Source organism: Pelobates fuscus, chromosome 6, assembly GCF_036172605.1.
Source record: "Pelobates fuscus isolate aPelFus1 chromosome 6, aPelFus1.pri, whole genome shotgun sequence".
NCBI lineage: Eukaryota > Metazoa > Chordata > Amphibia > Anura > Pelobatidae > Pelobates > Pelobates fuscus.
The window spans coordinates 43175581-43202391 of record NC_086322.1 but is presented as its reverse complement, the minus strand read 5'-3'; the positions used below and the strand labels follow the sequence as shown (position 1 = coordinate 43202391).

At 39.3% G+C, this 26811-nt stretch overlaps 1 protein-coding gene across 2 annotated transcripts in view; it reads right to left on the bottom strand.

The window, feature by feature from the left end:
- EIF2AK3 (eukaryotic translation initiation factor 2 alpha kinase 3) overlaps positions 1-25887 on the bottom strand; it is a 33044-nt gene extending 7157 nt beyond the window's left edge. Inside the window, exons 1-12 of one of the 2 annotated variants that reach the window (XM_063457619.1) lie at positions 25548-25887; positions 16547-16676; positions 13786-13980; positions 13062-13192; positions 11385-11619; positions 9337-9499; positions 8475-8612; positions 7015-7137; positions 4908-5018; positions 2978-3201; positions 2604-2713; positions 2254-2376 (exon numbers count right to left, since the gene is read on the bottom strand). In XM_063457619.1, the coding sequence (XP_063313689.1) occupies positions 2254-2376; positions 2604-2713; positions 2978-3201; positions 4908-5018; positions 7015-7137; positions 8475-8612; positions 9337-9499; positions 11385-11619; positions 13062-13192; positions 13786-13980; positions 16547-16676; positions 25548-25798 (1934 nt within the window). In that variant the 5' untranslated portion in view covers positions 25799-25887. The remainder of the gene's footprint in view (positions 1-2253; positions 2377-2603; positions 2714-2977; positions 3202-4907; positions 5019-7014; positions 7138-8474; positions 8613-9336; positions 9500-11384; positions 11620-13061; positions 13193-13785; positions 13981-16546; positions 16677-25547) is intronic. The other variant, XM_063457620.1, reaches the window with a different exon arrangement.
- Between the last annotated feature and the right edge of the window lie 924 nt (positions 25888-26811).

Genomic DNA, 26811 nt, shown 5'->3' with positions numbered 1-26811 from the left:
ATTACATAAGCAATCGCTGATAGATTTCCAGTTGCAATACGAGACACCAGGGAAAAAGTTTCACATTTTGTAGTCTCTGCTCCCCTACACAAATCAAGCAGGAGGTATACATTTGAAAGAAGGTAGGCATTTAAGAATGTATGCATGTGTGGCTACATGTGTCAGTTTGAAGTTATGTGGGCTGGTGGCCCTTTGAGGGCATTTAATATATCACAGTGCACAGTTAATACAAATTTTGACAAGTGGCACCTCAATTCTAGGTAGATTTTTCTAAACTACGGTTCACAGAATGCATCATAGTAACTGAGAAATATAGGAAACCACAACAAAAACAATTCGGGATATGGCTGTGTGAAATGTGAATCTACAAAGAAAACAAAACATAGTGTGATACTGTTACAAAATACAATATTCTGTGCGCAACAATCTATTGCACTCACTATATATAGGTAAATATAAATCGCTCTGAGGGTGCCTCCCGTGACATAGGGGGGGTCAAACAATCCGTCTGTTCACCTCCAAATTCTTATTCCACCAAAAGACATCCACAGGTCAGGGTTAAATTTTTTAACCCTGACCTGTGGATGTCTTTGGTGGAATAAGAATTTGGAGGTGAACAGACGGATTGTTTGACCCCCCACTATATCAGGGGAGGCACCCTAAGAGCGCTTATATTTACCTATATCTAGAGAGTGCAATAGATGCACAGAATATTTTATTTTGTAACAGTATCACACTATTTTGTTTTATGTTTTCTTTGTAGATTCACAGTCATATCCCGAATTGTTTTTGTTGTGGTTTCCTATATATGATATAGGTCGTTTTTTAGGTGACGACCTAGGGAGGCTGTTATACGCTATGTAAAGCCAAGTATTATTGTTTGTTATATTTTATTCTTTGCACTATTTGTATCCTTTGGTGATATATTTGTTTAACTGAGAAATATGCCATGATTTACTCTGAATGTGTACCTATATGATGGAGCAAGTACTGTCATTACCTTGACTAACTTGGCCAACTTATATTTTTTATTTTTTTGTGAGAATCGTGTTCAGCTATTTTGTCCTTAAATTGGAAATTGACTTAATTTCTCACTTTAATAAATAACACTGTCAGTCTTTTGCCTCTGGTATGGTCTTTCATTAATATTTATATAGCACAAGCAAATTCCGTAGCGCTGTACAATGGGGATAAAACCCATGTGTCAATCATTTCCTTTTGAAGTAAAATCAAATTATTGAGAGAGATGCAATTTTATTCTTGAATTACATTGTGGACAACCTAAATAGTCCTAATTTCTGCACTCAACCATTGATTCACTAATGAAGGAGTTTATGACAGCTTCAATGAGTGACACATACCAGGGTCACCGAAAAACAATTATTCCTCTTATGATCAAATAATGGCCACAAATCAAACTGTCAATTTTAAGCAATCTTTATTCCTCACTTCTAACCTAAATGCAGGGTTGAGAAAAAAAAAAAAGGCTAAATTTTGTCTGAAACTTTTGTATAATGGTTTCAGTTCATTTGTTGGCACATAAGATCCCCCCCCCATAACATATGAAGAGGGAGGCAAGAAAAAAGAAGAACTGGATATAGCATAATACAGTTCCTGATCTATATAACCCATGGTAACAAAGATAGCTGCTAAAGGGGCTGGAGTCTTAATCTTTAAGGTTTTTAAAACTTCATTCACTGATCACTTGTAAAATAGAACCTCCATAGTGTAAAAGTAACAAAATGAAATGGGTATTAAATATATAAAATACAAAGAAAAAGAAATCCATATCTTTCAGAGATGGAAGATCTAGACAAAAAACACATTGCAGGAGATAAAAGCCCAGTATTACTAGAGTGTCAAATTATTAAACATGCGTATTAACACTGTTTGGAAAGGATTAGAAATTTATATTGTACAGAAGTAAAAAAAATGGCAGCTAGTCCCTAGAAGCTTTAGACATTCTAGTTTTCAAAAAGACTATTTCCCTATTAATGTGGAATACAAGGATCACCATAATGTAAAATCATAGCCCTTCTCCCATAATTCAGATCCCAAAGAAACACTTCAACTTTTCTTATCCGGTGCTGAAGTATTAACTTGAGACCTCTCATCTGGATTAGTTTTTATCCACAGACCAAATAAGAAAATCATAAAATAATTTTTTTATAGTACACTAAACAAAAGAACAATGCTTAGAGAGAAATTGTAACTTGCCCCACCAAAGTCTATAAGCCTTTTAAAGCAACTCACCTGTTCGGTAGGCGGATCCTCTTGATAGCATAGTTGCAATCATCTACTTTATTCATGGCTTCAAACACCACTCCAAAACCTCCACGTCCTAAACACTGAATAGGCTCAAAATCTGTAAGGTACCTATTGAATGATTAAACAGACATCAAATCAGGAGTGGACTTTCCATAAATGTAAGGTGTGCGCGTATAATATTATATATACACACACATACATACATACAGCCAGCATGTAGCAATACAATGGCAAAGGATTTTTATCCTATATACGTTTACATATACGTTCGTAAGTACTTCTGTGTAACCAATGATGCAGAATTGTATATTAGCAGGGAATTTTAAAGTATTTACCGTGAGATGTATCCACAGTTCTTGTAATCGTTCCAGTTATCTTTAGCGTCTCCACTAGCCCCATCATATTTATGGTCTGTCTGACACTGTGTTTCAGACTCCTTCCTTATCTGAAATAAACCAAGGGGAAAGATTTAAAAAGAAATAGAGGATTATATTTAGATTAAAAAAGGGAACATGTGATAACACTCATAGGAGGCAGCTTTGAACAGAACATGCCAACAGTTAATATTATGGCAGAAAACACTTTCACAAGAATTATTCAATTAATTTGGAATGTGCGCAATTAAAAAGAAATAAAAAAAATACATAACTCACACTTTAATGTAGGCAGATCTAGGTCACAAATGATGAATAGCATTGGAATTTCTTACCCTGGCACTGTTTGGATTGGGTTGAAACAATCTGCGTACAATGTAGGTGGTAGTCATGATGCACAGAAGAATTGTGCCTAGAATCTCTTTCCACCAGTGCAAGAGGAGAACGGGGTCCTTTTTGCGAATGTTCTTGAAGTTTGGGTTTTCTAGTATTCCAACAGTAATCTGAGTCCCTCTTTTACTGCGCTCCCTCTTGTAATAAGGCAAATAGTATCCATTGTCTGAAATGCACACAGAGTTAAAAGAGACAATGTGGTAACAATAGAAGCGCACATGCAAGGGTTAAAGGGTCTTCATATTTATATTAGTGTGGTGTAGAAACAAAATGTCACATGAAAACAATGGAAGTCTGTACTAAACCTATGGTGTTTCAATGCAAAAACAACTGTTGTGATGTAGACATGAGATGTATGTTAATGGCATTATTGGAGTACTGAATAATGCAAACAAGCCTTATTTTACAAAGAACTCAAAATGTACAAACTATATCTGTAAATGACAGCTTAAGGTTTCCACTTGCCTTGAAAAAAATCTTAGCCTTTAAGAAAGGGAAGTTAAAAGAGAAACTGCAAGTGACAAACTGATATAATTATGAAGGAGGAAAGAAAAGCGAGGAAGTGCTCTGGGTGACTTTGGGGTGGGCGAAGGACCTAGGAATAAAAAAAATCCCATGCCATAAGCATGCCTTAAAGGGTTAGCTACTACAAGCATCATGATTACTTCAGTGATTTAAAGTTGTAATGGTGACTGGAGTCTCTGTGTGCAGTGTTTTGCTTTCAATTACTGCACATATGGACTTTAACCCTTTGCTGCTGAAGGTGTAGCTCTAGCAGTATCATTGAGGTGTCAATCACCCCCGAACAAGTGTCCTGAGCTAGATAATGTCAGTGCTATGCAGATTTTCAGAGGTTGTCACTGGCTACAAGAGAATCCATGGCACCTTGCCGGGACCCGCGTAAGAGGGCAAACCACTGAAAAACTGTATGCCTCTTTACTGGGAAAAGGTCCTGGGGTACTTATGGCAACAAACACTACAGCAGGCATTAGCGGTTTAGATGCTTGGAGTAACCCTTAAAATCGATACAAAATGCTGTAGAACCAAGATGGTTTTAGCAGTGGATATTGATTTTTGACCCCTGAAGCAAGACTTTTTTTGCATTGCACCTATTTCAATGTGTTCGTAAAGTTACCTTTTAAGTTATAGCTAATGAATATACAGATATAAATTAAAATCCGTTACTGACCACAAATTGCATGAATTATTGGCAGCCATGTCTACTTCAAAAGTGCTGCTTTCCCATGGGTAATTTAAGGCAGTCAAAGTACAATACCAAATACAAAAATATAAGCTTCTCTCAACAAAACGGGAAGTGTAAGGATTATGGTGGTTTTAAGAGCATTCTAGCCAACATTTCCATTATAAATCAAGTTGTTTTGCCTAGAATCTCTGGTCGCTATCCTCCAGTTTGAAGTCAAACCACTTTGATAACATGGCGTTTACACTTCAATTGCATTCCAAACTGGCTTGCAGTAACTGACAAAGTGCTGTGGCGGGTTATTCCAGCAATTTCTGCCAACTGTATTAGGTATGTTTTAACGGTCCCTTTCAGCAGTAGAAAATGTCACTTCTGAATAATTAAATAGAATGTAGTTCTATGCAAGATTAGAAGATGAGGTGGACGCTAGGAACTAGCTTCACTTATCTAGGACATATTTAGAACACAAATTTTTTTTTTCCCCCAGTTAAGATTAAGCCATATAGATTTAAAAAAAAAAAAAAAAAAAAATATAATAATAATGGCAAGAGTTTTGGATAAGATAACTATACATCATGCCAAGAAACTAAATGCAAGGTGAAAGGAACAAACATGGACAGTGGTCAAAGTGTAGGACATGGTGTGGGATGACACACAGTACACGTTTGTACCCGTAGTTAGTGCTGGAGAATGGTGGACTGGATGTCCAGCAGAGCTGACAGATGTTAGAATGTGCTTTGTGGTTCTTTGCCGTTCAAGCCTGGGGATGCCGCAAAACATTGCTAGAAACAAAGTGATCCAGGATTATATGGTGTATGCCTCGTCTGGCAAACAGGATTGTGCTTCCCAACCAATATACAACAAGAGAGATTAAGACTCACATGGCCAATCTGATAGGCATTGAAATGTAAAACTACATATGACATTATAATAAATAAATTTGGGAGGCTGGCGGGAATTCACATTACTTTGAATGTGATGGAGAAACTGTACTGATGGAACAGTTCATGGTATGGATTTAGTGCAGAGCTGTTTAACCCCTTAGGGACCAAACTTCTGGAATAAAAGGGAATCATGACATGTCACACATGTCATGTGTCCTTAAGGGGTTAATAGGTAGATCCCCAGATGTTTTAAAACTATAACTCATTATGCTTTGCATGCCTTTAACACCAAAACATCATTGGAATTGTAGTTCTACAACATATGGGGATCTACCTGTTGGGCAGCCCTGCTTAGAGCATTCAGATTTCTGTTGACTTGCTTTGTCACTATCCCAATCTGCTACTCTTTATCTTGGCTTGCTGATCTATTTTTTATCTCTGACAATCCTAAAGCTTGGCTTACTCTCATATTTTCTCTAAGGTCCAGTATTTCTCATTGTATATTAGATCAGTTCAGCCAAAGTTCATGTTGATGTCCTATGCAACAGACACACAAATTTTAAACTAATTAAGATTTGTGTGTTAGAATTGCATGACATCAACATGTTGCCTGGAGTGGTCCATTTTAGCCTTTTTTTTTTTTTTTTAGTTGATATCCTGTTTGCTTTTTGCTATACAGATATTAAACTAACCTTCCTGATCTGATCTTCAGTTGAATAAATTGAAGTGGTTACGTTTTGTTAGAAAAATCTTTGCTTTTCGTAGAGAAAGGTTGTATTAAAGGGACACTATAGTCACCTGAACAACTTTAGCTTAATGAAGCAGTTTTGGTGTATAGAACATGCCCCTGCAGCCTCACTGCTCAATCCTCTGCCATTTAGGAGTTAAATCCCTTTGTTTATGAACCCTAGTCACACCTCCCTGCATGTGACTTGCACAGCCTTCCATAAACACTTCCTGTAAAGAGAGCCCTATTTAGGCTCTTTATTGCGAGTTCTGTTTAATTAAGATTTTCTTATCCCCTGCTATGTTAATAGCTTGCTAGACCCTGCAAGAGCCTCCTGTATGTGATTAAAGTTCAATTTAGAGATTGAGATACAATTATTTAAGGTAAATTACATCTGTTTGAAAGTGAAACCAGTTTTTTTTTCATGCAGGCTCTGTCAATCATAGCCAGGGGAGGTGTGGCTAGGGCTGCATAAACAGAAACAAAGTGATTTAACTCCTAAATGACAGTGAATTGAGCAGTGAAATTGCAGGGGAATGATCTATACACTAAAACTGCTTTATTTAGCTAAAGTCATTTATTTGACTATAGTGTTCCTTTCAATGCTTTACATAGATGCTAAGAAAGCCTCATCATGTTTGGTGACTTCACAGTAGGAGGATCAGACAGCAGATTAGTGGTTTGTGCTGGATTACATGTAAGTTTTACGGTGTTTACAAAAAATTTATTACCGTCCCCCCCAAAAATAAAAAGAAAATAAGATAAAGATAAAGGATTACAGTGTTCCTTCAACTGGTCAGAGTTTGAGGTCATCTCCAAGAATGTACATGCACGCAAGTTAAAAAGACTAAGCCACTGACTCGATGGGTACCTTGAAGTTCTGACCAGCTGGTGAGTTTGGTGTACATTCAAAAGAAACCAACATAACAGAACCTGAGAGTAGATCATACAACATAAAAGCATGTTAGGGGGTTAGCATTGGAGACTCAGACTGCTACACCAAGTGATCCAATATAAAACCCAAAACAAAAGTATAGCAATTCCCATCCATGAGGAGACCGCTACATTTATGAGGAACAAAACCGTAATGCATTTCATGGGTAAACCGCTCATGCATTAAGTGCCTACTGTAAATAAAACAATATGAGACGGAAAAAGGATTCTTACCATAAGGATACTGCAGGACAGAGAGAGCCCCATTGCTATATTCCTCGTGGGAAAATTTGTCATTACTGAGACATTTATCAAATTCATCGGAACCGACTAAAACAGGAGTCCTCGATGGGGAGTCTAAAGATGAAAGAGGACAAACTGAATTAGGCAAGTACACACTATCAAGCATTACGGTCATTTACAGAGTAGAGAAATATATGTCTACAAGCTGGAATAATATAATAATTAAATAAGGACAAATAGGTAAACATCATTAATAGAAAGGATAATATGATGCCAATGTCCACTGACAATAATGGAAAGGGTAGGACTGGTAGAGAGGTTTATATAATCAATCCTGAATCATTAAGAGTAGCAATAAGCATAGAAATTTCAAATAGATATCTAAATAAATAAGTTGGTATGTTGGATATAAAGTGAAGTAAATCAAAGTAGTCTATGGTTAACAGGATCATGGACACAAGGAAGTCGATAAAATGTGGTAACAAGGCTACACAAAAAGTTCCAGAGACTATGAAATCAGAGTTTGTGCAAAGCCCAAAACAAAAACTATACATTCATTAAATTTAATCTAGTGATTAAAGGGACACTATATTCCCCAAAACTGCAGCTCGAGGTAGCTGTTCTGGTGAGTGTAGACTGTCCCTGCAGGCTGTGTTTTTAATGTAAACATTCTTTTTTCAGAAAAGCCTGTTTTCATTATAGCCTAGAACAGGGAGAAGCAACGTTTGGCACTCCAGATGTGGACTACATCTCTGCTGATTCTATTATGGCTGTAAAAGAATTATAGAACATGTAGCCCATAACATCTGGAGTGCCAAACGTTGCCTACCCCTGGCCTAGAACACCTCTAGTGGCCACTGCTCAGATGGCTATAAGAGGTACATCCCGGAACATTGCTGCACAATGTGCAGCACTGTTGTTCATCATCTCCAGGCTCTGCATGGAGGCGCTGAGCATTCCTCATAGAGATGCAATGAATCAAAGCATATCTATGAGGAGATGTGGATTGGCACAGCGTAACGTTTTGCTGCGCATGCACAATACCGTTCTATGGGAAAGCATTGGATTTGCTGAAATCAGCCAATCTGATTGGTTAACCAAGGAGGCTGATCGGTGCAGGGCCAGTCACGATTAGCACCGTGCTGTGCTGGAAAAAGGCAAGTAAATTAACCTTTTTAACCAGAAGTGTGGACGAGCAGCAACCACCTAGGCTGTAGTTTTAGAACTATAGCGTCAGGAATACACATTTGTGTTCCTGACAGTATAGTGCCCCTTTAGGTTACACAAATAACACTTTACGGTCAAGTTTTACTTTCTCCCTCTCCCCCCCTGTTTTATGTTCTATAACAAAGTCAAAGTATCTAAACGTTTTCCAGTTTGCATTGAAAGATCAGCAAGAGATAATCTATTAAAGTAATAACCACAAAAAACAACAAAAATAAAACCCTTACGGATCAACGGTTTCCACTTGATTCGGGGTAAAGATATGATACCATTATCATTTCTGGTATCCAAGGCTGTTGGGCTTACTGGAAACTTCTCAGATATTCTAACAGATGACTGTAAATAAAGCTGGCCACGGTACATTCCTAGTAAATATAAAAATATAGATAAATAAAACTAAGGAATAAGAAATGTGAACTTTAATACAGAGCATATAAATGATCGCAAAATAGATCACTTATATTTTATTTATGTCTTTAAAGGAACACTATAGTCACCTAAATTACTTTAGCTAAATAAAGCAGTTTTAGTGTATAGATCATTCCCCTGCAATTTCACTGCGCAATTCACTGTCATTTAGGAGTTAAATCACTTTGTTTCTGTTTATGCAGCCCTAGCCACACTTCCCCTGGCTATGATTGACAGAGCCTGCATGAAAAACAAAAACTGGTTTCCCTTTCAAACAGATGTAATTTACCTTAAATAATTGTATCTCAATCTCTAAATTGAACTGTAATCACATACAGGATGCTCTTGCAGGGTCTAGCAAGCTATTAACATAGCAGGGGATAAGACAATCTTAATTAAACAGAGCTTGCAATAAAGAAAGCCTAAATAGGGCTCTCTTTACAGGAAGTGTTTATGGAAGGCTGTGCAAGTCACATGCAGGGAGGTGTGACTAGGGTTCATAAACAAAGGGATTTAACTCCTAAATGGCAGAGGATTGAGCAGTGAGGCTGCAGGGGCATGTTCTATGCACCAAAACTGCTTCATTAAGCTAAAGTTGTTCAGGTGACTATAGTGTCCCTTTAAACTAAAATCAGTGGTGTAATCTTTGTATATACCACTAAGAGTAGTAGAAACACATACCCAAATAGAAGCTTGACTCTGTGGCACCTCTTGCAGCCTCAACGATATCCTCCTCATCTTCTAACACATCATCATCCGATGTGTAGCTATTGTCATCGAACAGACTGATTGGAATTACTTTTCCGTTTCTAACCAACCATGCAGATGCAATAGGAGTACAGAACTAAACAGAGTTACACAAGGATAGAGTATTAATAAGTCACTTGTACTTTATGCAGTATTTAGATGTCATAGTAGCTACTGTGCAATTATTTTATTTTTTATAAAAAGCCATCAGCAGAATATCTGTAACAATGGGGGAAAGAGATACTCCTTGTAAAACTATATTAGTGATTGCTGCAAAGGTTTGATTTACCGTATTTATCGGCGTATAACACGCACTTTTTCTCCCTGAAAATAGGGGGGAAATGATGGGTGCGTGTTATATGCCGATATCCCATATTTACTTCCCTGTCTTGAAGCGTGGGCCGGTGTTCAGCGCGCACCGCGGTACTGGAACTTCAATTTCAGGTTCCGGTGGGACTGAAAGGAAGTGTGCACACTTGTGCACACTTCCTTTCAGTCCCGCCGGAAACCGGAACCTGAAATTGAAGTTCCAGTACCGCGGTGCGCGCTGTGAAGCCGGCCCACGCTTCAAGACAGGTAAGTAATTATGGGACAAGGGAAAGTGCACTATGGGAGGGGGGTGGGGAGAATTCTATGGAAAGGGGGAGGGGGGAGAATTCTATGGAAAGGGGGAGGGGGAGAATACTATGGAAAGGGGGAGGGGGGAGAATACTATGGAAAGGGGGAGGGGGGAGAATACTATGGAAAGGGGGGAGGGGGGAGGGGGGAGAATACTATGGAAAGGGGGGAGGGGGGAGAATACTATGGAAAGGGGGGAGGGGGGAGAATACTATGGAAAGGGGGGAGGGGGGAGAATACTATGGAAAGGGGGGAGGGGGGAGAATACTATGGAAAGGGGGGAGGGGGGAGAATTCTATGGAAAGGGGGAGGGGGGAGAATTCTATGGAAAGGGGGGAGGGGGGAGAATTCTATGGAAAGGGGGAGGGGGGAGAATTCTATGGAAAGGGGGAGGGGGGAGAATTCTATGGAAAGGGGGGAGGGGGAGAATTCTATGGAAAGGGGGAGGGGGGGAGAATACTATGGAAAGGGGGGAGGGGAATACTATGGAAAGGGGGGGGAACACTATGGGAGGGGGAGAAATTTCCTGGAATCTCCTTCTTAAACTGAGGTGCTTGTTATACGCCGATAAATACGGTATTTACCTCAGACTAAAAACATTTATTTATATATATGGATAGAAAACTATTACACAACCAAGCAAAAAGGACATAAATTTAAAAAATAAATTTGGCTCCATCTTATAAAACAAAATTCAGAGGTCTTGCTTCTTCCTTCTCTCTACTGCAGCACAAGTAAGGTTCAACCAGGCAGCCAGTGATAATTTGACATTAACCTAGGATTTGTAGTAACCATCATTTTTCTATTTAACACAAATATAAGTGAGTGCAGCCTTCCTGGTTTTTATATGTAAATATATAGGGGAGTCTGATCAACTTTGGTTTTGCACCTCTCCCTGACAAGGGTGCCTAATTCCAAGGTCCTATTTAACCTTGCACTGCAGATAGGACCACGAGGATGGATTTCCAAAAAAAGTGTGTTAATATAAGAGAAGGCATTAAGTGGGTACATTGGCGTTGTGGCAGGCTGTGCAATGTATGATTATGTATTGTAACTAAATCCCAGTTATTTTCAACCAAGTCAGTTTTGAGCATTAAAGTGATTGTTTGGACAAGCAAGTGTTCTGAATTCTGTATAAGAGGGATATTAAAGTGAGATGTACAACTGTTTAAAGCTGCAACCAAGTAACATGGGCAAAATAAAAAAAACGAGACACTTACACACACTTTATACCCAGTATATGCGTTACCTACACTGCCAGATGCAATCTGGTTAGGATCAGCATGACATTGTGCAAGACGTAGGACAGTACAGAGACATACACACACACACACACACAGACGATAACAGATAAATATCCTTACCTGATGCTCCCACTCCAGATGTCCCAACTGTCTGCTAAAGGCCATAACCTTCCAGTCCGCGACAGAAACCTTTATGACCATATCATTTGTTCCAGCTTCCTGTTCATCCATGTCTGAAATGATTTTAGAATCATCATGGTTGTAGGTGGGCTCCAACTGCCCCTCAATATATCCTACCCCAGGTTCAATATCTGGGATATATCTCAATTCAAAGTGCCCCACGCTAAAGTTCCACCTATAGATAAATAGGAAGAAAAAAAAATATATATATATTTAAATGACAATTAACTTTAACTGGGATGTGCCTGAAAATAAACTATAACTCAGAAAATTAGATGTGTTCTGTTTTGCTGCACCATCCAGGTGTTATGGTGACTACAAAAATGCACCTCATCACATAATTCCTGAAACTTTATTTCCTGTCTTCATATTGGCAGATAGGAGGTGGCTAGTTTGTTTAGTAGGCTGATCAATCACATTTTCATGGACATGTCACTTCACTTTTGGCAACAGGAGGGAATGATTTTATCGGGGACGTCAAAGTAAATGCCTTAAAATGATTGATTTCCATTCAGCAGTACACTAGGAGGGCATTTTTTTCCACATATACTGCCAGCAGCCTTAAAAGAACACATATGTCCAAGAAAACATTGTGGATCTGGAAATCCTAACAGAAGAAGTGGTTAGCAGACTATTGCTGCTGGTGGCTTCCTATAGTGGGGCAGGTGGAGGTTAAACTATATCCTTCAGTATCCTAATTACAAAGAGCAGTTAAGGTGATTTTTTGATGGGACATTCAGGGCTTCTCACTAAAGTGAGAACTGAAAATTAATTCAAAGTAAATTTCAAATTTAAGGCCAAAGAAGTCAAGCTGGAAGCACAGGCGACAGTCTTTCCAGTTTGGCTATTTTTCCCTTAAGTTTGAAATTAATTTTGCATAACCCACATTGTCTTCTGTAACCAGAAACAAACACTGGTAATACCCCTTGAGATGTGCATAAGACAGAGGCAGGCAGAAATATTTAAATAACCAGCAAACCATTAACAGGATTATTCATTAAAGTAAGAAATATCAGGTATTTAAACTAAATTTTAAATATAAGGCCAAACAAGCTAAACTGGAACCACAGATCAATTAGAGATGTGTTTTATTTTTACAAAGTGCCCTGCTTTACATAGTAGTAATAAGTGTCAATAAAAGCAGGAGGATTTGGCAATGGTTTACACTGCCAGAGATAATACAGCAACTATGCACAAAAACACTTTAAGATGCAGTGATTGTAAGGTTTATAATGCCTCTACTATGGAAGAGCGTGGGCCATTTTTGGTAACGTCCTACTCTCTTCCCTCTTTATTGATATATAGGACCATGCCATATTCCCTCTTTATGGATATATAGGACCATGCCTTATTCCTTTTTATTGATATATAGGACCATGCAGTAGTTACTCTTTATTGATGAATAGGACCATGAGTCAAATAAATGAAGCAAATATAATATAAGCAATGCTGCAAGATTCTCACACAAAACTACTGAACTATTCTAGACATTGTGTGATCACCAGCAAAAAGGAAAAAACATATATAACATAACATATATAAATAAAATCCACAGAGTTATGAGATTTCACATAACAGTAACTGAGCAAACCGCTTTAAAACCAGTGCAACCCTTACTTCTCACTACCACTGCGAGGGCCCACAGCACGCACAGTTTTCTGCTTCCTGTGCAGTAAAAGTATATCATCTTGTTCAGTGTCTTCTTCATTCCACCTCCGGCAACCCATGGCAGAGCAGATGTACTTAACCTAGTGAGAGATAAGAAGTAGATACTTAAAAAAAGGCTGCGATCTCAAACTTTGCAAGTTGGTTGAGCAGGTGTGAGGGCTCTTTAAAGTACTGCAACTGCTTGTTTGGTAAGCTGCACCTTACAGGGTGCACCTATCATCTTGTGTGGCCATTATAAAACCAGCTGCTTAGTGACCCCAAAGACTGGTAAGGTCCAGGTTAGGTGGGCAAGCGGACAACTCTAGGGAGCTGTGACCGATTTTATTGTGTAAAGTTAGCATTAGCAAATCTCCTATAGAGTGTATTAACACAAATCTTACTTTTTGGCTGCTCTTAACACTACAGTTTGTGTAAAAGGTTACCACACCAACTTGAAGATTTCTAAATTGTGTAAAGTTATGTGAAGCACAATAAACACACCATTATATAAATATAGAGAGCATCGAATATAGAATTAAAACAGAATAATAATAATAATAATAATAATAATAATAATAATAATAATAATAATAATAATAATAATAATAATAATAATAATAATAATAATAATAATAATAATAATAATAATAGAAATGTGAAAAGAAGGCGGATTTACAAAAAGACTAGCACTCACCTTGCCACTATGGGCACTGAGACCATAGGTTGTGAGGGACTTTCCTCCAACTAATACCACATCATCACCAAACTTGTAAGAAGACTCCAAAAGAGACTCCACTGTAAATGGAACAGCTTCCATGCTTTCTCTGTCACGATCCCACTGAAAAAGGTCTCCATCCAGAGAGGGGATAATCATTTTATTGCCGAAAACCTAAATATACAATTATGGGATACAGACAACGAAAATTGTAAGACGTTTTTTAACACACAACAAAAAATAAAAACCACACTAGTTTATACGTTAAACAGTACATTTAAAAAGTGAAATGCAAAATAGAGCTGTGTAAGAAAAATTCAACACAACATATTTGTGGGTAGACTTTGCAGCTCAGTTTCCAATTGACAAAAAAAAAAAAAAAAAAAAGACAGTACACTACAAACATTGCAATGTACATATTTATGTATGTATAGCTCAGCTGACTGGCTTTCCAGAGTGGAAATGAGTGGTGCCCTGGTGTCCACTAAATGTAAGCAGTCACACTATATGCCAATGGTCTGTCTGCTTACCTAGGGTCCAGCAGAGACCACTCTGCTATATAGTATTGCATTTATTTTCCACAAAAGGTTGTAAATACTGTGTCAGCATATAATCTTACGTGAAAAATGGTATATGTCTCAATCGAAGGACGGAAACTTATCAAAATTAGTCACTACAACATCCAATGTTCTGATCCTACAGGAATTAAAATGACCAATAAACTTTATCTTTAAATATTGCTTATCCAGTAGAATTGACAGTGTAAGTGGTGTATTCACTAAACCAAGGTTTATGAAACATTCATAATTGATTTGCACTTGTTTTAGTCCAAATAGTGGAGTTGGATTTTTTTTCCCTGTTAATACTAACAGTTTACTTAAAATAATCCATGTCTGTAGACATCAGCTTGTCAGCTGCAGAGCACATGAAGTCTGAAACATGAAATACTGAACCCATTTCACCCATAAAAATAAAAACTATTTCCTTGACAAGCTCTCAGGACTCAAACTTGGCATTTGTCATTGGCAAGGGAAAAATTAGCCAAGGAACGTTCATCCCTGGCATGCGCGCTACGGACCCTGCAGGTAGTGGCGAGTAACTTTTAAAGTCTGGCTAGTAGTAAAGGACATGAAATATTAAGCCCTACAGAGTCTGACAATCTTATAATTTAGGAACTAAATGTGGTATTTATCAAGGACATGGCTAAACAGATCTCAAAATAAAAATCTTATGTGATATTTAGCAGGAATTCATATTGAAAATATAAATCTAAATATGTATATTTCATTACATTCTGTAGGTCTGCAAATTGTTGTAAATTATGCTTAATAAATCTCTAAATTGAATGGTGTAAGGTTTGGAATTTTAGTTTGTTACCTACATATACACAGACTTTCCTTCCTAACTCTGTAAGGCTCTACCAACCCAGGAATGTACACAGTCTACAGCCTATTGACATGTCAGCCTATAATATTACCAACGAACATATTTCTACACAATTTCAGGAGAAAAATGTATTCCTCGGGTTAAACGCCATCTGCCAGCTATTCTGAGCCAGAATAGGCAATCAATATTTATGAATCAGATCATTGCAGCATCATTCATCTACAAGCCCAGGAGATTGCTAGAGGTGAAAGCCCTTTCCAGAGGAAGGAAGTGGAGTGTGAAGGAACTGCAGGTAAAAGGGTGACATCAGCTTACTAAAGCAGCATTACCTCATCCTCTAATCCAAATGAGTCACAAAGCTCCAAATGTGGGTTAGATAGGGTATTAACAGATCAGCGGCTGGAGTGTAAACTGTTATCAGATCTGCTTCACTGCTCACAGAAAACCAATACAGAATTAATTAAGATGCATGACAGACATGGATTAAAAGAGCCAGCATGTGTATCTTCAATGGATAAACAATCGGTGTCAGGGGGGATAGAACCATTGCTAATCCTATACGATCAATCACGGGACTGTATGAGTCACCAGACAGACTGGATTGTGAAGGACACAGAGTGTAACCTGGTAAACAGTGCGGGCATCCGATTATAGCATTTCTCAGAAGCCATTACAACTTTTCCACCTGCAACCAACGAATCCTATTGATCCCATCAAATTTCTATAAGTCTATCGATCACAACGAATAGATCCGTCCGGGATTTACGTTACGTGCCGTTCGGTTCAGATATATTAACAGCAATTGAATTTTTTAATCACAGGCTATAATGATTTCAGACTGGCTATAATCATTCCTCAGTGCTTGCTTTGTATGTTGTGGCTTTGTATAAAAAAGAAGCGCACAAGACAAATGTTTTATTTTTTATACAAAGCCACAACATACAAAGCAAGCACTGAGGAATGATTATAGCCAGTCTGAAATCATGTCACATGCCAAAATGTGGCATTTTTGCTTCATCACAATGCATGCTCAAGCAGAGTATGCTGATGTAGAAAGGACACAATAGATGGTTATAACCATCCATCAGCCTGTGCTACGAGTACCAGCAAGAAATGCCATAGATGAACTGTGGGGGGAGGGTGTAAAACTGCTACCAAATCTAATGTACATTTGTACATGAAGGGTTACAATGTATTTAGAAATAAAAAAAAAAAAAAAAAAATTATAGACAGATACAACAACATCTGCTCAGGTTTCCACAACAAAAAAAATAAAAAATACATAAATAAAACACTTGAGAGAGGTATTACACAATGTAACTATAAAAAAAAAAAAAAAACCACGACAACTTACCTCTGGTTTACTGAGGCTTGAAGATACAAGCGACCCTGAGCCAATGTCCAGGTCCCACTGCTTTCTGCCGTGGTTATCTGCATCCAGAGCCGCAATTCTGCCATCCAGTGTGCTGATAATGACTAAAGATCTGGCGAATACAAATCGAAAAGAGTACAGTTAAAATCTAATAGTCAAATTACTTGCCAAATTTTATTTACCATTTAGGTACAGTTTAAAATAAAATTGAAGTAGATTCTTGGATGCAACTTAAAGTTCCGGAAAACAAAGCAAGCCATTTACCAACAAATATTGCACCATCACTATCTTACCTTCTTGCTCCTATATTAAATTGATCTTTAGGGACAAATGAAGAATTGTCAAACCAAGAAATAGGGCTGTAATGATTCTGTGGAAGAAGCATTTGCTTAGTGCTTGAGTGCAGCTCCATCCTTTTAGGTGAAATGTGAAAATACTGTTTTTGGTAAATCCAGAGGCCTTAAAGATATTACACAGCATCTCAATTCTAGATTACTCTGTGCATTTCACATGGCTACTGGGGACTGCAAAGGGAGCAAAGTCTGCACAAGGCTGCAATGTTCCACTACAAAATATACAGCAAAAGGGAGAAGTGTTTGGCATTGTCATGTAGGAATGCTCTCATTTCAATGTGCATGTCATTATTAGCCACTGTGTAAACAGATTAAGCTAATCTCCAGTCAAGGTAATCGTTTAATAAGGATGCAGTCACAACACTTCCTGTGCTGGAGAAGCTGAGTAACACTTGTAAAACAGAAGAAATATAAAATAAAAAGGCTTCATGTTAACAGTATACTTTTGCAAAAATGAGAAGAAAAAAAAAATTACAATAAAGTTCCTTTTGTTATAACAAAAAAAAAATATAACCTTATTTTTTAGTATGTCACATTCATGGTTTATATGAATATAGTGATTTAGCTACACTAACACTGCTAATTTCCAGACCACAGATCATGTGAGAAAGTCAGTGCCATGGATACAGAGGACTAAATGACATCACTGGAAATCCCCAAGGTGCTGGCAAGCACTCCTCAAACAACACTCAACAGAAAACTTATATTATTTGCAGGAAGAAAGAACTCAAAAGTGTATGAAAATGGGCTATACGTTGTAGTACGCAGTAGTATGCCTCAACATGTTTTTAGAGTGGACTGTCTAAATTAGACACCTATAGCCATTTTTTATTTGAGAGTGTCTACTCAAACAGTAACAAAGTCTGTTTTGTTAGTACTGTAATGTGGTATCTAAACACACTAAAATATATGCATTACTTTCAAAAGGAGAAAAAAAAAAAAAAAGATTTATATGCTGGTGATTTTTCAAAGCCATATGGTGGTAAAGGGGTTAAACATCTCACGTTCCTATTAAGAAAACTACAATGAAAATGTGAACCTCACTTCTGGCAGTGGGTAAACGGAGTTTGTTTAGACAGACAGACACAAGCTGCTGATGACGTGATTTCTTCTCACCCACCCGCAGGTATTTGAAATGGATTAAATCACCCACAACACATGACTTAACTAAAACACCCAAGAATATGAGATATTTTGCACTGAAGCAGATGTCACTTGAGCATTTAATAAAGATAAAATCTTTATGAAAGGCTGTCATTATGCTGCTGGGTTGAAATCGGGACTACATTGTCCTATGGACAAGTCTGAAGTTGACAAAACTAGCCAAACGCTTAAAGAGACACTATAGTCACCATAACTACAGCTTATTGAATTTGTTCTGGGCAGTAGAATTATACCTTCAGGCTTTTTGCTGTAAACACTGTATTTTCAGAGAAAATGCAGTGTTTACATTACATCCTAGTGATATACTTGTTTCTGCTTACTAACTGTAACTGTGAAATCAGCACTATAGCCAAAAAAATTAAAAATTAAATATATTTGAATTTCTCTCAGAGCTGTTAAAACAGCATACTTTGCAGTCTGGTAGTTAAATCTGTACTAAAGTGTTTTTTACACTCCATGACCGACTCAAGATCCTGCTTATGGTTAAGTTCTAAGTGCTTTACAAAACATCCTTTTCAGTCAGATAGTGAGATCTGTTTAAAAGGGTGCTAACCTTTTTGCCTCAAGACGGAATAAAAACCCATTAAATTAAGTTCTTTGTAAGAGCTTTGCAAGAAACAGCATCCATTGCAGCCAGGTAGGGAATTCGCATTTTTTTTTTTATTTTTTTTTTTTAAGGTTAGAGAAGTGTTTTGTTTATTTTACCAACCAACAACCGTGAATTTGGACATCTGGTTAAAACAAGAACTATCAAGAGAAAAATGACTACTTCTAAAAAATATACTACAAGAAATCAAGAAAACAGATCCCAAATAGTTTAATTTACGGTTCCTCAAAAAGCAGAGACAAGTGAACCTTAAAAAGAAAAGCACAATCGAGTTAACCCATTAGAAGTCCAATTCAAAAACTGAAATTCTCAACTATTCTATTCTAAAATGCGGGGAGCTATGCTCAAATTATCTTTGGACACCGTACATTTTTAAAGCAGATATTAACCCTTTCAACAACAAGATAGACAAAGACCAGAACTCAAAAAACAACCCAGATGAAGTACTAAACTTAGCCCCCTCCCGCCATCCAATTTGCAGTATATGAAGAGGTTTCTCTTTTTAATTTTGTAAGACGTATCACTTACATGAATGTGGTCTGGGCACTGCCATGCGAGCAATAAATCACCTTGTTGAAAAAGTCTATTATAATTTGCTGGTGGCTTCAAGAGAGTGTTACGGATATCGGTTGTTTGCATCATTTTATTGTTTCAATTGAGGTAGGTAAAGACTACCTTCTCCTGCACTCAGCGGCCACAGGGCCGACACAAGATATGATGTGACAGATCTGCTTTAATTTAAAAAAAGCTTTTCTCCTGCCAACAGCATCCTCTTGCGTGTGATTAAAGTTTTATTAACAGAGCCGGTGTTAAAAACAAACAGCAAAAAACACGGTTGTAAAACTGGTTTTAAATGAAACTTTCATGGAGGCAGTGTGGGTTAAGAGGGAAAATGAGTAAATATGATTTAAATAAGAATTAAAACGAAAATATAATTTAGGAATTGGTTTGTAATAACGATGATCAAAACAAAGTAAAAAAAAAAAAAAAACATTGCATATAAACAATAATTGAGGAAGTTAGTGGTTGTATAGGGACTTTTATTACAATCAAAGTGGAAAAAGGTATTGTTAATGAGTCCATGTGCACACAGGCTGTTTACATCTAAGCACAGTGCATGTAACGCAAAAAGCACAATGTCAACAAAGATGGTAGTAACTTGCTAAATTATTATTGTACTTTACTTTCAGTGTTTTTTCCCCCATAAAGATGAAAAAAAAAAAACAAACACAATTAGCTATAAAACCGTGGCAATATCTGCCATTTCAAAATTAAATACAAGCTGTATTGTTCAGTGCCCCACCACACACACACTTTAAAAAGGATATTGTGTGTGTGTTCATTTGATAAATATAGAAATAGGTTTCTGCATTAGCTTGACAACCAACACAAAGATACTTATTCTGAAATATATTCAACGGACGCTGTTGCTAGTGTGAAAGAAAGAAAAAAAAAAAAAAAAAGGAGCACCGACAATTCCCAGCTCAGGCATCCTGAGTGAGACACAGCTGTAATTGCTCCCAGGGTACTAGATGAAAGCAGAAATAGCCAGCATTGCATATACACTGCTTCCAAAAGCTGTCATACAGGCTGCTTAACGAAGGATTCAGAAAAATCTGAGATTTTACTTGATAGCATTATCGTTTAATTACATTAGACAGGCCAACACGGATCGGTAATACCGGTACATCATGCACTAGAAATAAAGAGGAAGAAAATTATAATATTATAAGACAAAACATTTTTTATCTGTAGTTGTTCAGATATTAATACTTTTGATACCATCATAGAAAACGGCAAACAATGACTAAATGAACACTACTGTTTTTGAAATACAAACCTGTATGCCCAATACTACAGAGTCCTAGTGTATAACTTTTTAATTACAAAAAAATAAATAAAGCCTTTCGCCAGTGCCAATAATCCCTCGTCATTGCCCTTCACCTATGACATCCTCTGTTTTTAGATAACCAATCCAATTCTCCTCATAGAATAGCACTGGGGACTGATGGAAAGCACTGAATTCTGTGAGCTGCAACTTCACATAACATCGTGAGGAAAAAATAAATAAATACAAAAGTGCCTCTAGTTCCAGTTGCTTAAGTGGTCTGGATGCAATTTGTGGTCCTTTAAAAACTAGTAAAACTGAATTCAGCCTTGCTTTTGTTTACCGTGGTAAATCTGAGAAAAACAAACCACCAAATGTAATTTACAGGCATGTCTGTGCACAAGGTCCCACTTCATACAGCCATGTTTGTTTCCCCTAACTGGGTAGATGCAATGATCCGCTCAGATCAGAAAGAACAATATTTGGGTTTTTCCCCCACGTGAAAAAGCTACACACAAAAAACAAAAAAAACTTAAAGGAACACCAAATACCATAAGAAATTATGCTCCTTTGAAATGTATTATGCATCACCACACGGTTTAAAAGTTTTTTGTTTTTGTAAAGAGCAAAATGTGTATGCGGTTCTGTATAAAACATGGCTGTGCCACCATGTCCCTCCAGCTGCAATACTTCAAAAAATTGCATGACACCTCTATCCTATCAAATAGACCATGGAGCATACAAGTTACAGTCCGACAGGGGCAGAAACATGCATTTTCACAAATGCTCTGCTCTAGTGGTTCACAAATTTACAATGTTTTACAATGCTATATAGACGGGCTCAAAGATTTTCTCAGTGCAGTAACCAAGTGGTGAAGTCTTGCTCCCTTCTATAAATAATTTAAACATAATTAAGCGAGGATAAACCGCTTTAATAAATATTCGCATTGCAGCAGTAACTGTCTGTAGGGAAAATATATATATATATATATATATGAATGTCTGTCAAAGCTCCTAATTGCATCAAAGAAAAAAAAATGTTAAAGAAATCACACAGGACAAAAATTGAATATAACTGAACTACCAGAAAATAACCCAGAGGCCACTGGTTGCAGCAGCCGTCAAGTCCTTTCTATGGGTCAATGTGCTCTTTTGGTCCAAGTATTGCAATCTGTCTGTTAATGCACCATCACACAATGCTTATTGCAAGGAAATTAAACTTCTGAGTTATATGCACTAAAAGAATTATCACGTATTAACCAAGAATAGCAAATTTAAGACCAAAAACAAAGCAAACTGAAAAACATAAAGACTGAGAGAAATGCCCCCAAATTCTGGCTTAATATTTTGAATTCCATGGCGAATTATTGACAAATTTCAGCTGAGCAAGTAACACTTTTTGTGTTTACATAAATGGAAAAAATTAGATGGTGTCTTATCGTCAGTTTCTAGTCTTCAAGGATATACAATTCAACAACTTTAAAGCATGAATTTCCAAAGCTTTTCTTATTTAAAAAAGTGAAAAGTTTCCATATCATGCATGTGACTTATTTAGAGAGCAGAGGAGGCACTAGAACCAGTACAGTCCATTGAACTGGTTATGGTAGCTAGAGTTCCTAGACGCTGTCCCATGTTAAACAGTCAATCCTTTTTGAATGATTTGACAAAGGCACCGTCAGCAAGGCCTTCTCAGATTCCATTACAGAAGTCCCCCAGTACTGCTTTAGTTGATTCAGGTTGTAGTTGCAAGAAATTCACTGATTGCTAATGAATTTTACCTAAATCAGAATCAAATTAAGATCTATTGTGGAGACATTTTATATAAATCTGAAATGGAGGCTTAGGTTAGTGTCAAACTGTTAGAAAAAAGAGTTTGCCAGTTACAGTGGGGTAGCTCCTGGACACTCCAAACACCATAACTACTACTATGCTGCCTAGACTGCCCTTTTAAAGAGGAATGCTTTGATAAGAACATTCCAATATCTAATTAAATGTTATTAGTTCTACCTTTGGCTAAATAAAAACATACACACTGTATTCCATATAAACCATGATTTCCTGCACACAACCTATGACTATATCTGCTCCAGTAGTAAATTATGAGACTGCCAGAACACAAATGGATCAGGGTAAATAGCAGCACCAGTAGCCTTGTCATGCTGCAGGAGAAGGAGTGTTTAATAGTTTACTCTGCTGCACACCTCACTGATGCTTTTAACCCACAAGGCACCTTAGAAGGCTGGAGTATTTTAGGTGTCTGGAGTGGTCTTTTAAATGAAGGATGAAACGCAAAATGGTTAGAATTTAACTACTATATACCCAAGCCAAAACAAAGCTTCTAATACGATTCTTTATCGCTATGGTAATCAAGACTAACTGATTAAATCTACCTTTTCTCCTCTGTGGGATAAAGTATAAGGGAATATCCCTAGAATCTGTCTGGAGCACTGCAGAGTTTCTTCTCTAAATTGTGAAGTGTGGCAAACTGAAATAAGAATGGTAAGCTTATAACAAACAAGCCATGACAATAGCAGAGTTGATGGGGGATTTGTAACTCATGAGGCAAGTGTTCCTAAACAGAAAAAAGGTGCATGAATATAAATGATGCACATTGGGCAGACACACTCAGTTGATTTGAATTGTGAATGATCTATTATTGTGAACTTTGATGCAGAAGTAATCTTTATAAAATGAACACTAAAGCCTCAAAGTTCTCAGCGACCCTAAAAAGGTGGCTCAGTCACAAAATAGATCTGAAAAAAGAAAAGCCAACGCTCACAACACCTTTACATGCGGTGATAAGACAGATTAAAAATATATGCTAAGTAAAGGGTGCAAGAAAAACTTCATTTCTCAGTTTGTCACATCAACATTTGTTTTCACAGATATAGAATGAAAATACAAAATACAAGTAACGAATTGTAAAATAACTTAAAAGGTGCACTACAGGCACCGAAAAAAACTTTAGCTTAATGAAGCAGGTTTGGTGTATAGATCATGCCTCTGCAATGTCACTTCTCAATTCTGACATTAAATCACTTTCTATATACACCCCTAGTCACAACTTTCTCCAGTGACTTACACAGCCTTCCTGTAAAGAGTCATCTAATGTTTACACTGTTTTATTGCAGTTTGTTTAGATTCAAATGTCTTATATCCTGCTCTGTTAATAGCCTTATGGATTCCGCAAGAGGCCTCTGTGTGTGAATAAAGTTATTTTCTGCTATTTACAGAGCAGGAGGTAAAAACGTCTAAAGCAAGTTAACTTCTGAAATTTAACAAAAAAAAAATGTCATGCAGGCCAACTCATTCACAGCCAGGGGAGGTGTGGATAGGGCTGAATAAACAAAAACAAAAGTGGCAAATAATTGAGCAGTGAGACTGCTGGGGTATAATATATACACCAAAACTACTTCATAAAGCTAAAGTTACTTTAATGACTATAATGTCCTTTTACTAATCCTTTTAAATTGACCAGTGCTCCTATTCCATTTATAAACTGTAGATATTTACACGAAGGCAGACCACCAGCTCCCATTATCCCTGTTGGCCACTCCATGGTGAAAGCTCACACTCCTTGGAGTACCCGTGGAGAGCAGCTGCGGTGCACCTTCCATTACCCTCAGCCATATCGGCTGTGTTCCCCGTGGAGAGCTGCTGCAGTGCACCTTCCATTACCCTCAGCCATATCGGCTGTGTTCCCCGTGGAGAGCTGCTGCAGTGCACCTCCCATCACCCTCAGCCATACTGTATCCCCCACGGAGAGCTGCTGCAGTGCACCTTCCATTACCCTCAGCCATATCGGCTGTGTTCCCCGTGGAGAGCACCTCCCATCACCCTCAGCCATACTGTATCCCCCACGGAGAGCTGCTGCAGTGCACCTCCCATCACCCTCAGCCATACTGTATCCCCCACGGAGAGCTGCTGCAGTGCACCTCCCATCACCCTCAGCCATACTGTATCCCCCACGGAGAGCTGCTGCAGTGCACCTCCCATCACCCTCAGCCATACTGTATCCCCCACGGAGAGCTGCTGCAGTGCACCTCCAATCACCCTCAGCCATACTGTATCCCCCACGGAGAGCTGCTGCAGTGCACCTCCCATCACCCTCAGCCATACTGTATCCCCCACGGAGAGCTGCTGCAGTGCACCTCCCATCACCCTCAGCCATACTGTATCCCCCACGGAGAGGTGCTGCAGTGCACCTCCCATCACCCTCAGCCATCCTGTATCCCCCACGGAGAGGTAAAGCAGTGCACCTCCCATCACCCTCAGCCATCCTGTATCCCCCACGGAGAGGTAAAGCAGTGCACCTCCCATCACCCTCAGCCATACTGTATCCCCCACGGAGAGGTAAAGCAGTGCACCTCCCATCACTCTCAGCCATACTGTATCCCCCATGGAGAGGTAAAGCAGTGCACCTCCCATCACCCTCAGCCATACTGTATCCCCATGGAGAGGTAAAGCAGTGCACCTCCCATCACCCTCAGCCATACAGTATCCCCATGGAGAGGTAAAGCAGTGCACCTCCCATCACCCTCAGCCATACTGTATCCCCCACGGAGAGGTAAAGCAGTGCACCTCCCATCACTCTCAGCCATACTGTATCCCCATGGAGAAGTAAAGCAGTGCGCCTCCCATCACCCTCAGCCATACTGTATCCCCCATGGAGAGGTAAAGCAGTGCGCCTCCCATCACCCTCAGCCATACTGTATCCCCCATGGAGAGGTAAAGCAGTGCGCCTCCCATCACCCTCCGCCATACTGTATCCCCATGGAGAGGTAAAGCAGCGCACCTCCCATCACTCTCAGCCATACTGTATCCCCATGGAGAGGTAAAGCAGTGCACCTCCCGTCACCCTCAGCCATACTGTATCCCCATGGAGAGGTAAAGCAGTGCGCCTCCCATCACCCTCAGCCATACTGTATCCCCATGGAGAGGTAAAGCAGTGCGCCTCCCATCACCCTCAGCCATACTGTATCCCCATGGAGAGGTAAAGCAGTGTGTGTTGTTGCTGGCAGTCTCACCCACCTGGGTCTGAGCTCCTCCCGGCTGCCCCCATCCTGGTAGTCCTGGTCGGCCGCCGACTCGTCGTCCTCCACGATCACATCCCCGGCCGGGAAGGCGGCAGCCCCGGCGGACACGGAGCTCAGGCTGCTCTGCTCCTGCTCCTCCCAGGGGTATCCAGCCGCCGCCCCGGGGGCCCCCTGCTCCACCAGGCCGCACACCGCGGCCGCCAGCACCAGCACCGCAGACAGGGAGAGCCGCCACGAGCGCTCCATGAGCCAGCCAACATCGGACCAACACAGCGCCGCTGGCCGTCACCACCTCATACCGCCATCTTCCTCACTGAGTACAGTCCGCAGGTCCCGCTGCAGCCAGCCCGCCAATCACAGCAAGGCTGCCGTGACGTATCGATGTCCGATTGGTCCACACTGCCGTCCGTCAGCCCGCGACGGAGCCGCCCACTAACAAACTCCTCGCGCTCCTATTGGTGAATGAGCCAGGAGCGCTGTCAGTGGCAGACGCAAGGCCCCACGGGATGCGGCGTGCGTGTCTGTCCTCGGGAGGCCGTGTACCTCCTCCTCAGCCAATCAGAGCCCGAGCCCTGTGTTTTTCTGTTTACAACTGCTTCTTTTTTTTCGAAGCCGCTCGCCCAATGGGGTGAGAGGACTTCCTGGTGACCAGAGGCGGCCGCTTGCTGTTGGCTGGTGATAACGTCAGCGCTGCTAAGGGGCGGGGCTAATGAAATCACTAGTGGGCGGTGATTGGTCGATGCTTGCAATAGATACGTGGCCGGTTTTGAGTGTCCCAGCCGCCGCCATTGATGTGTCTGTGTACCCAGGGGGTGGGGGCAGGGGCAGAGGGTGTCTCACTTTATATTAGTGGGGTCAGTAATATAAGTAACACAGCTTAATAAATATCACAATAAACCAACTGGCTGTACGTTCACACATACACACTGCTTACTTTATTCAGTTTATATATTGTACAACGCTACGGAATCTGATGGCGCTATATAAATAAAATAATTAAAAATATATATTTCTGAAATTGATTATTGTGCACCAACAAATCCCCAGGCAGACCGGCTTCACACGTATACTCCGTGCACGCACACCGCCTTTTGCGCGCACACCGCCTTTTGCGCAGGGCTTGCCGCATTACTAGTGACGCTTAAAGTCAACAGATACACTATATGAAGTTGTTATGGTGTCTATAGCCTGTCCATGAATGTTTTTTAATGTATTTTATTTATTTATAAAAATATTTTACCAGGAAGGATACATAGAGA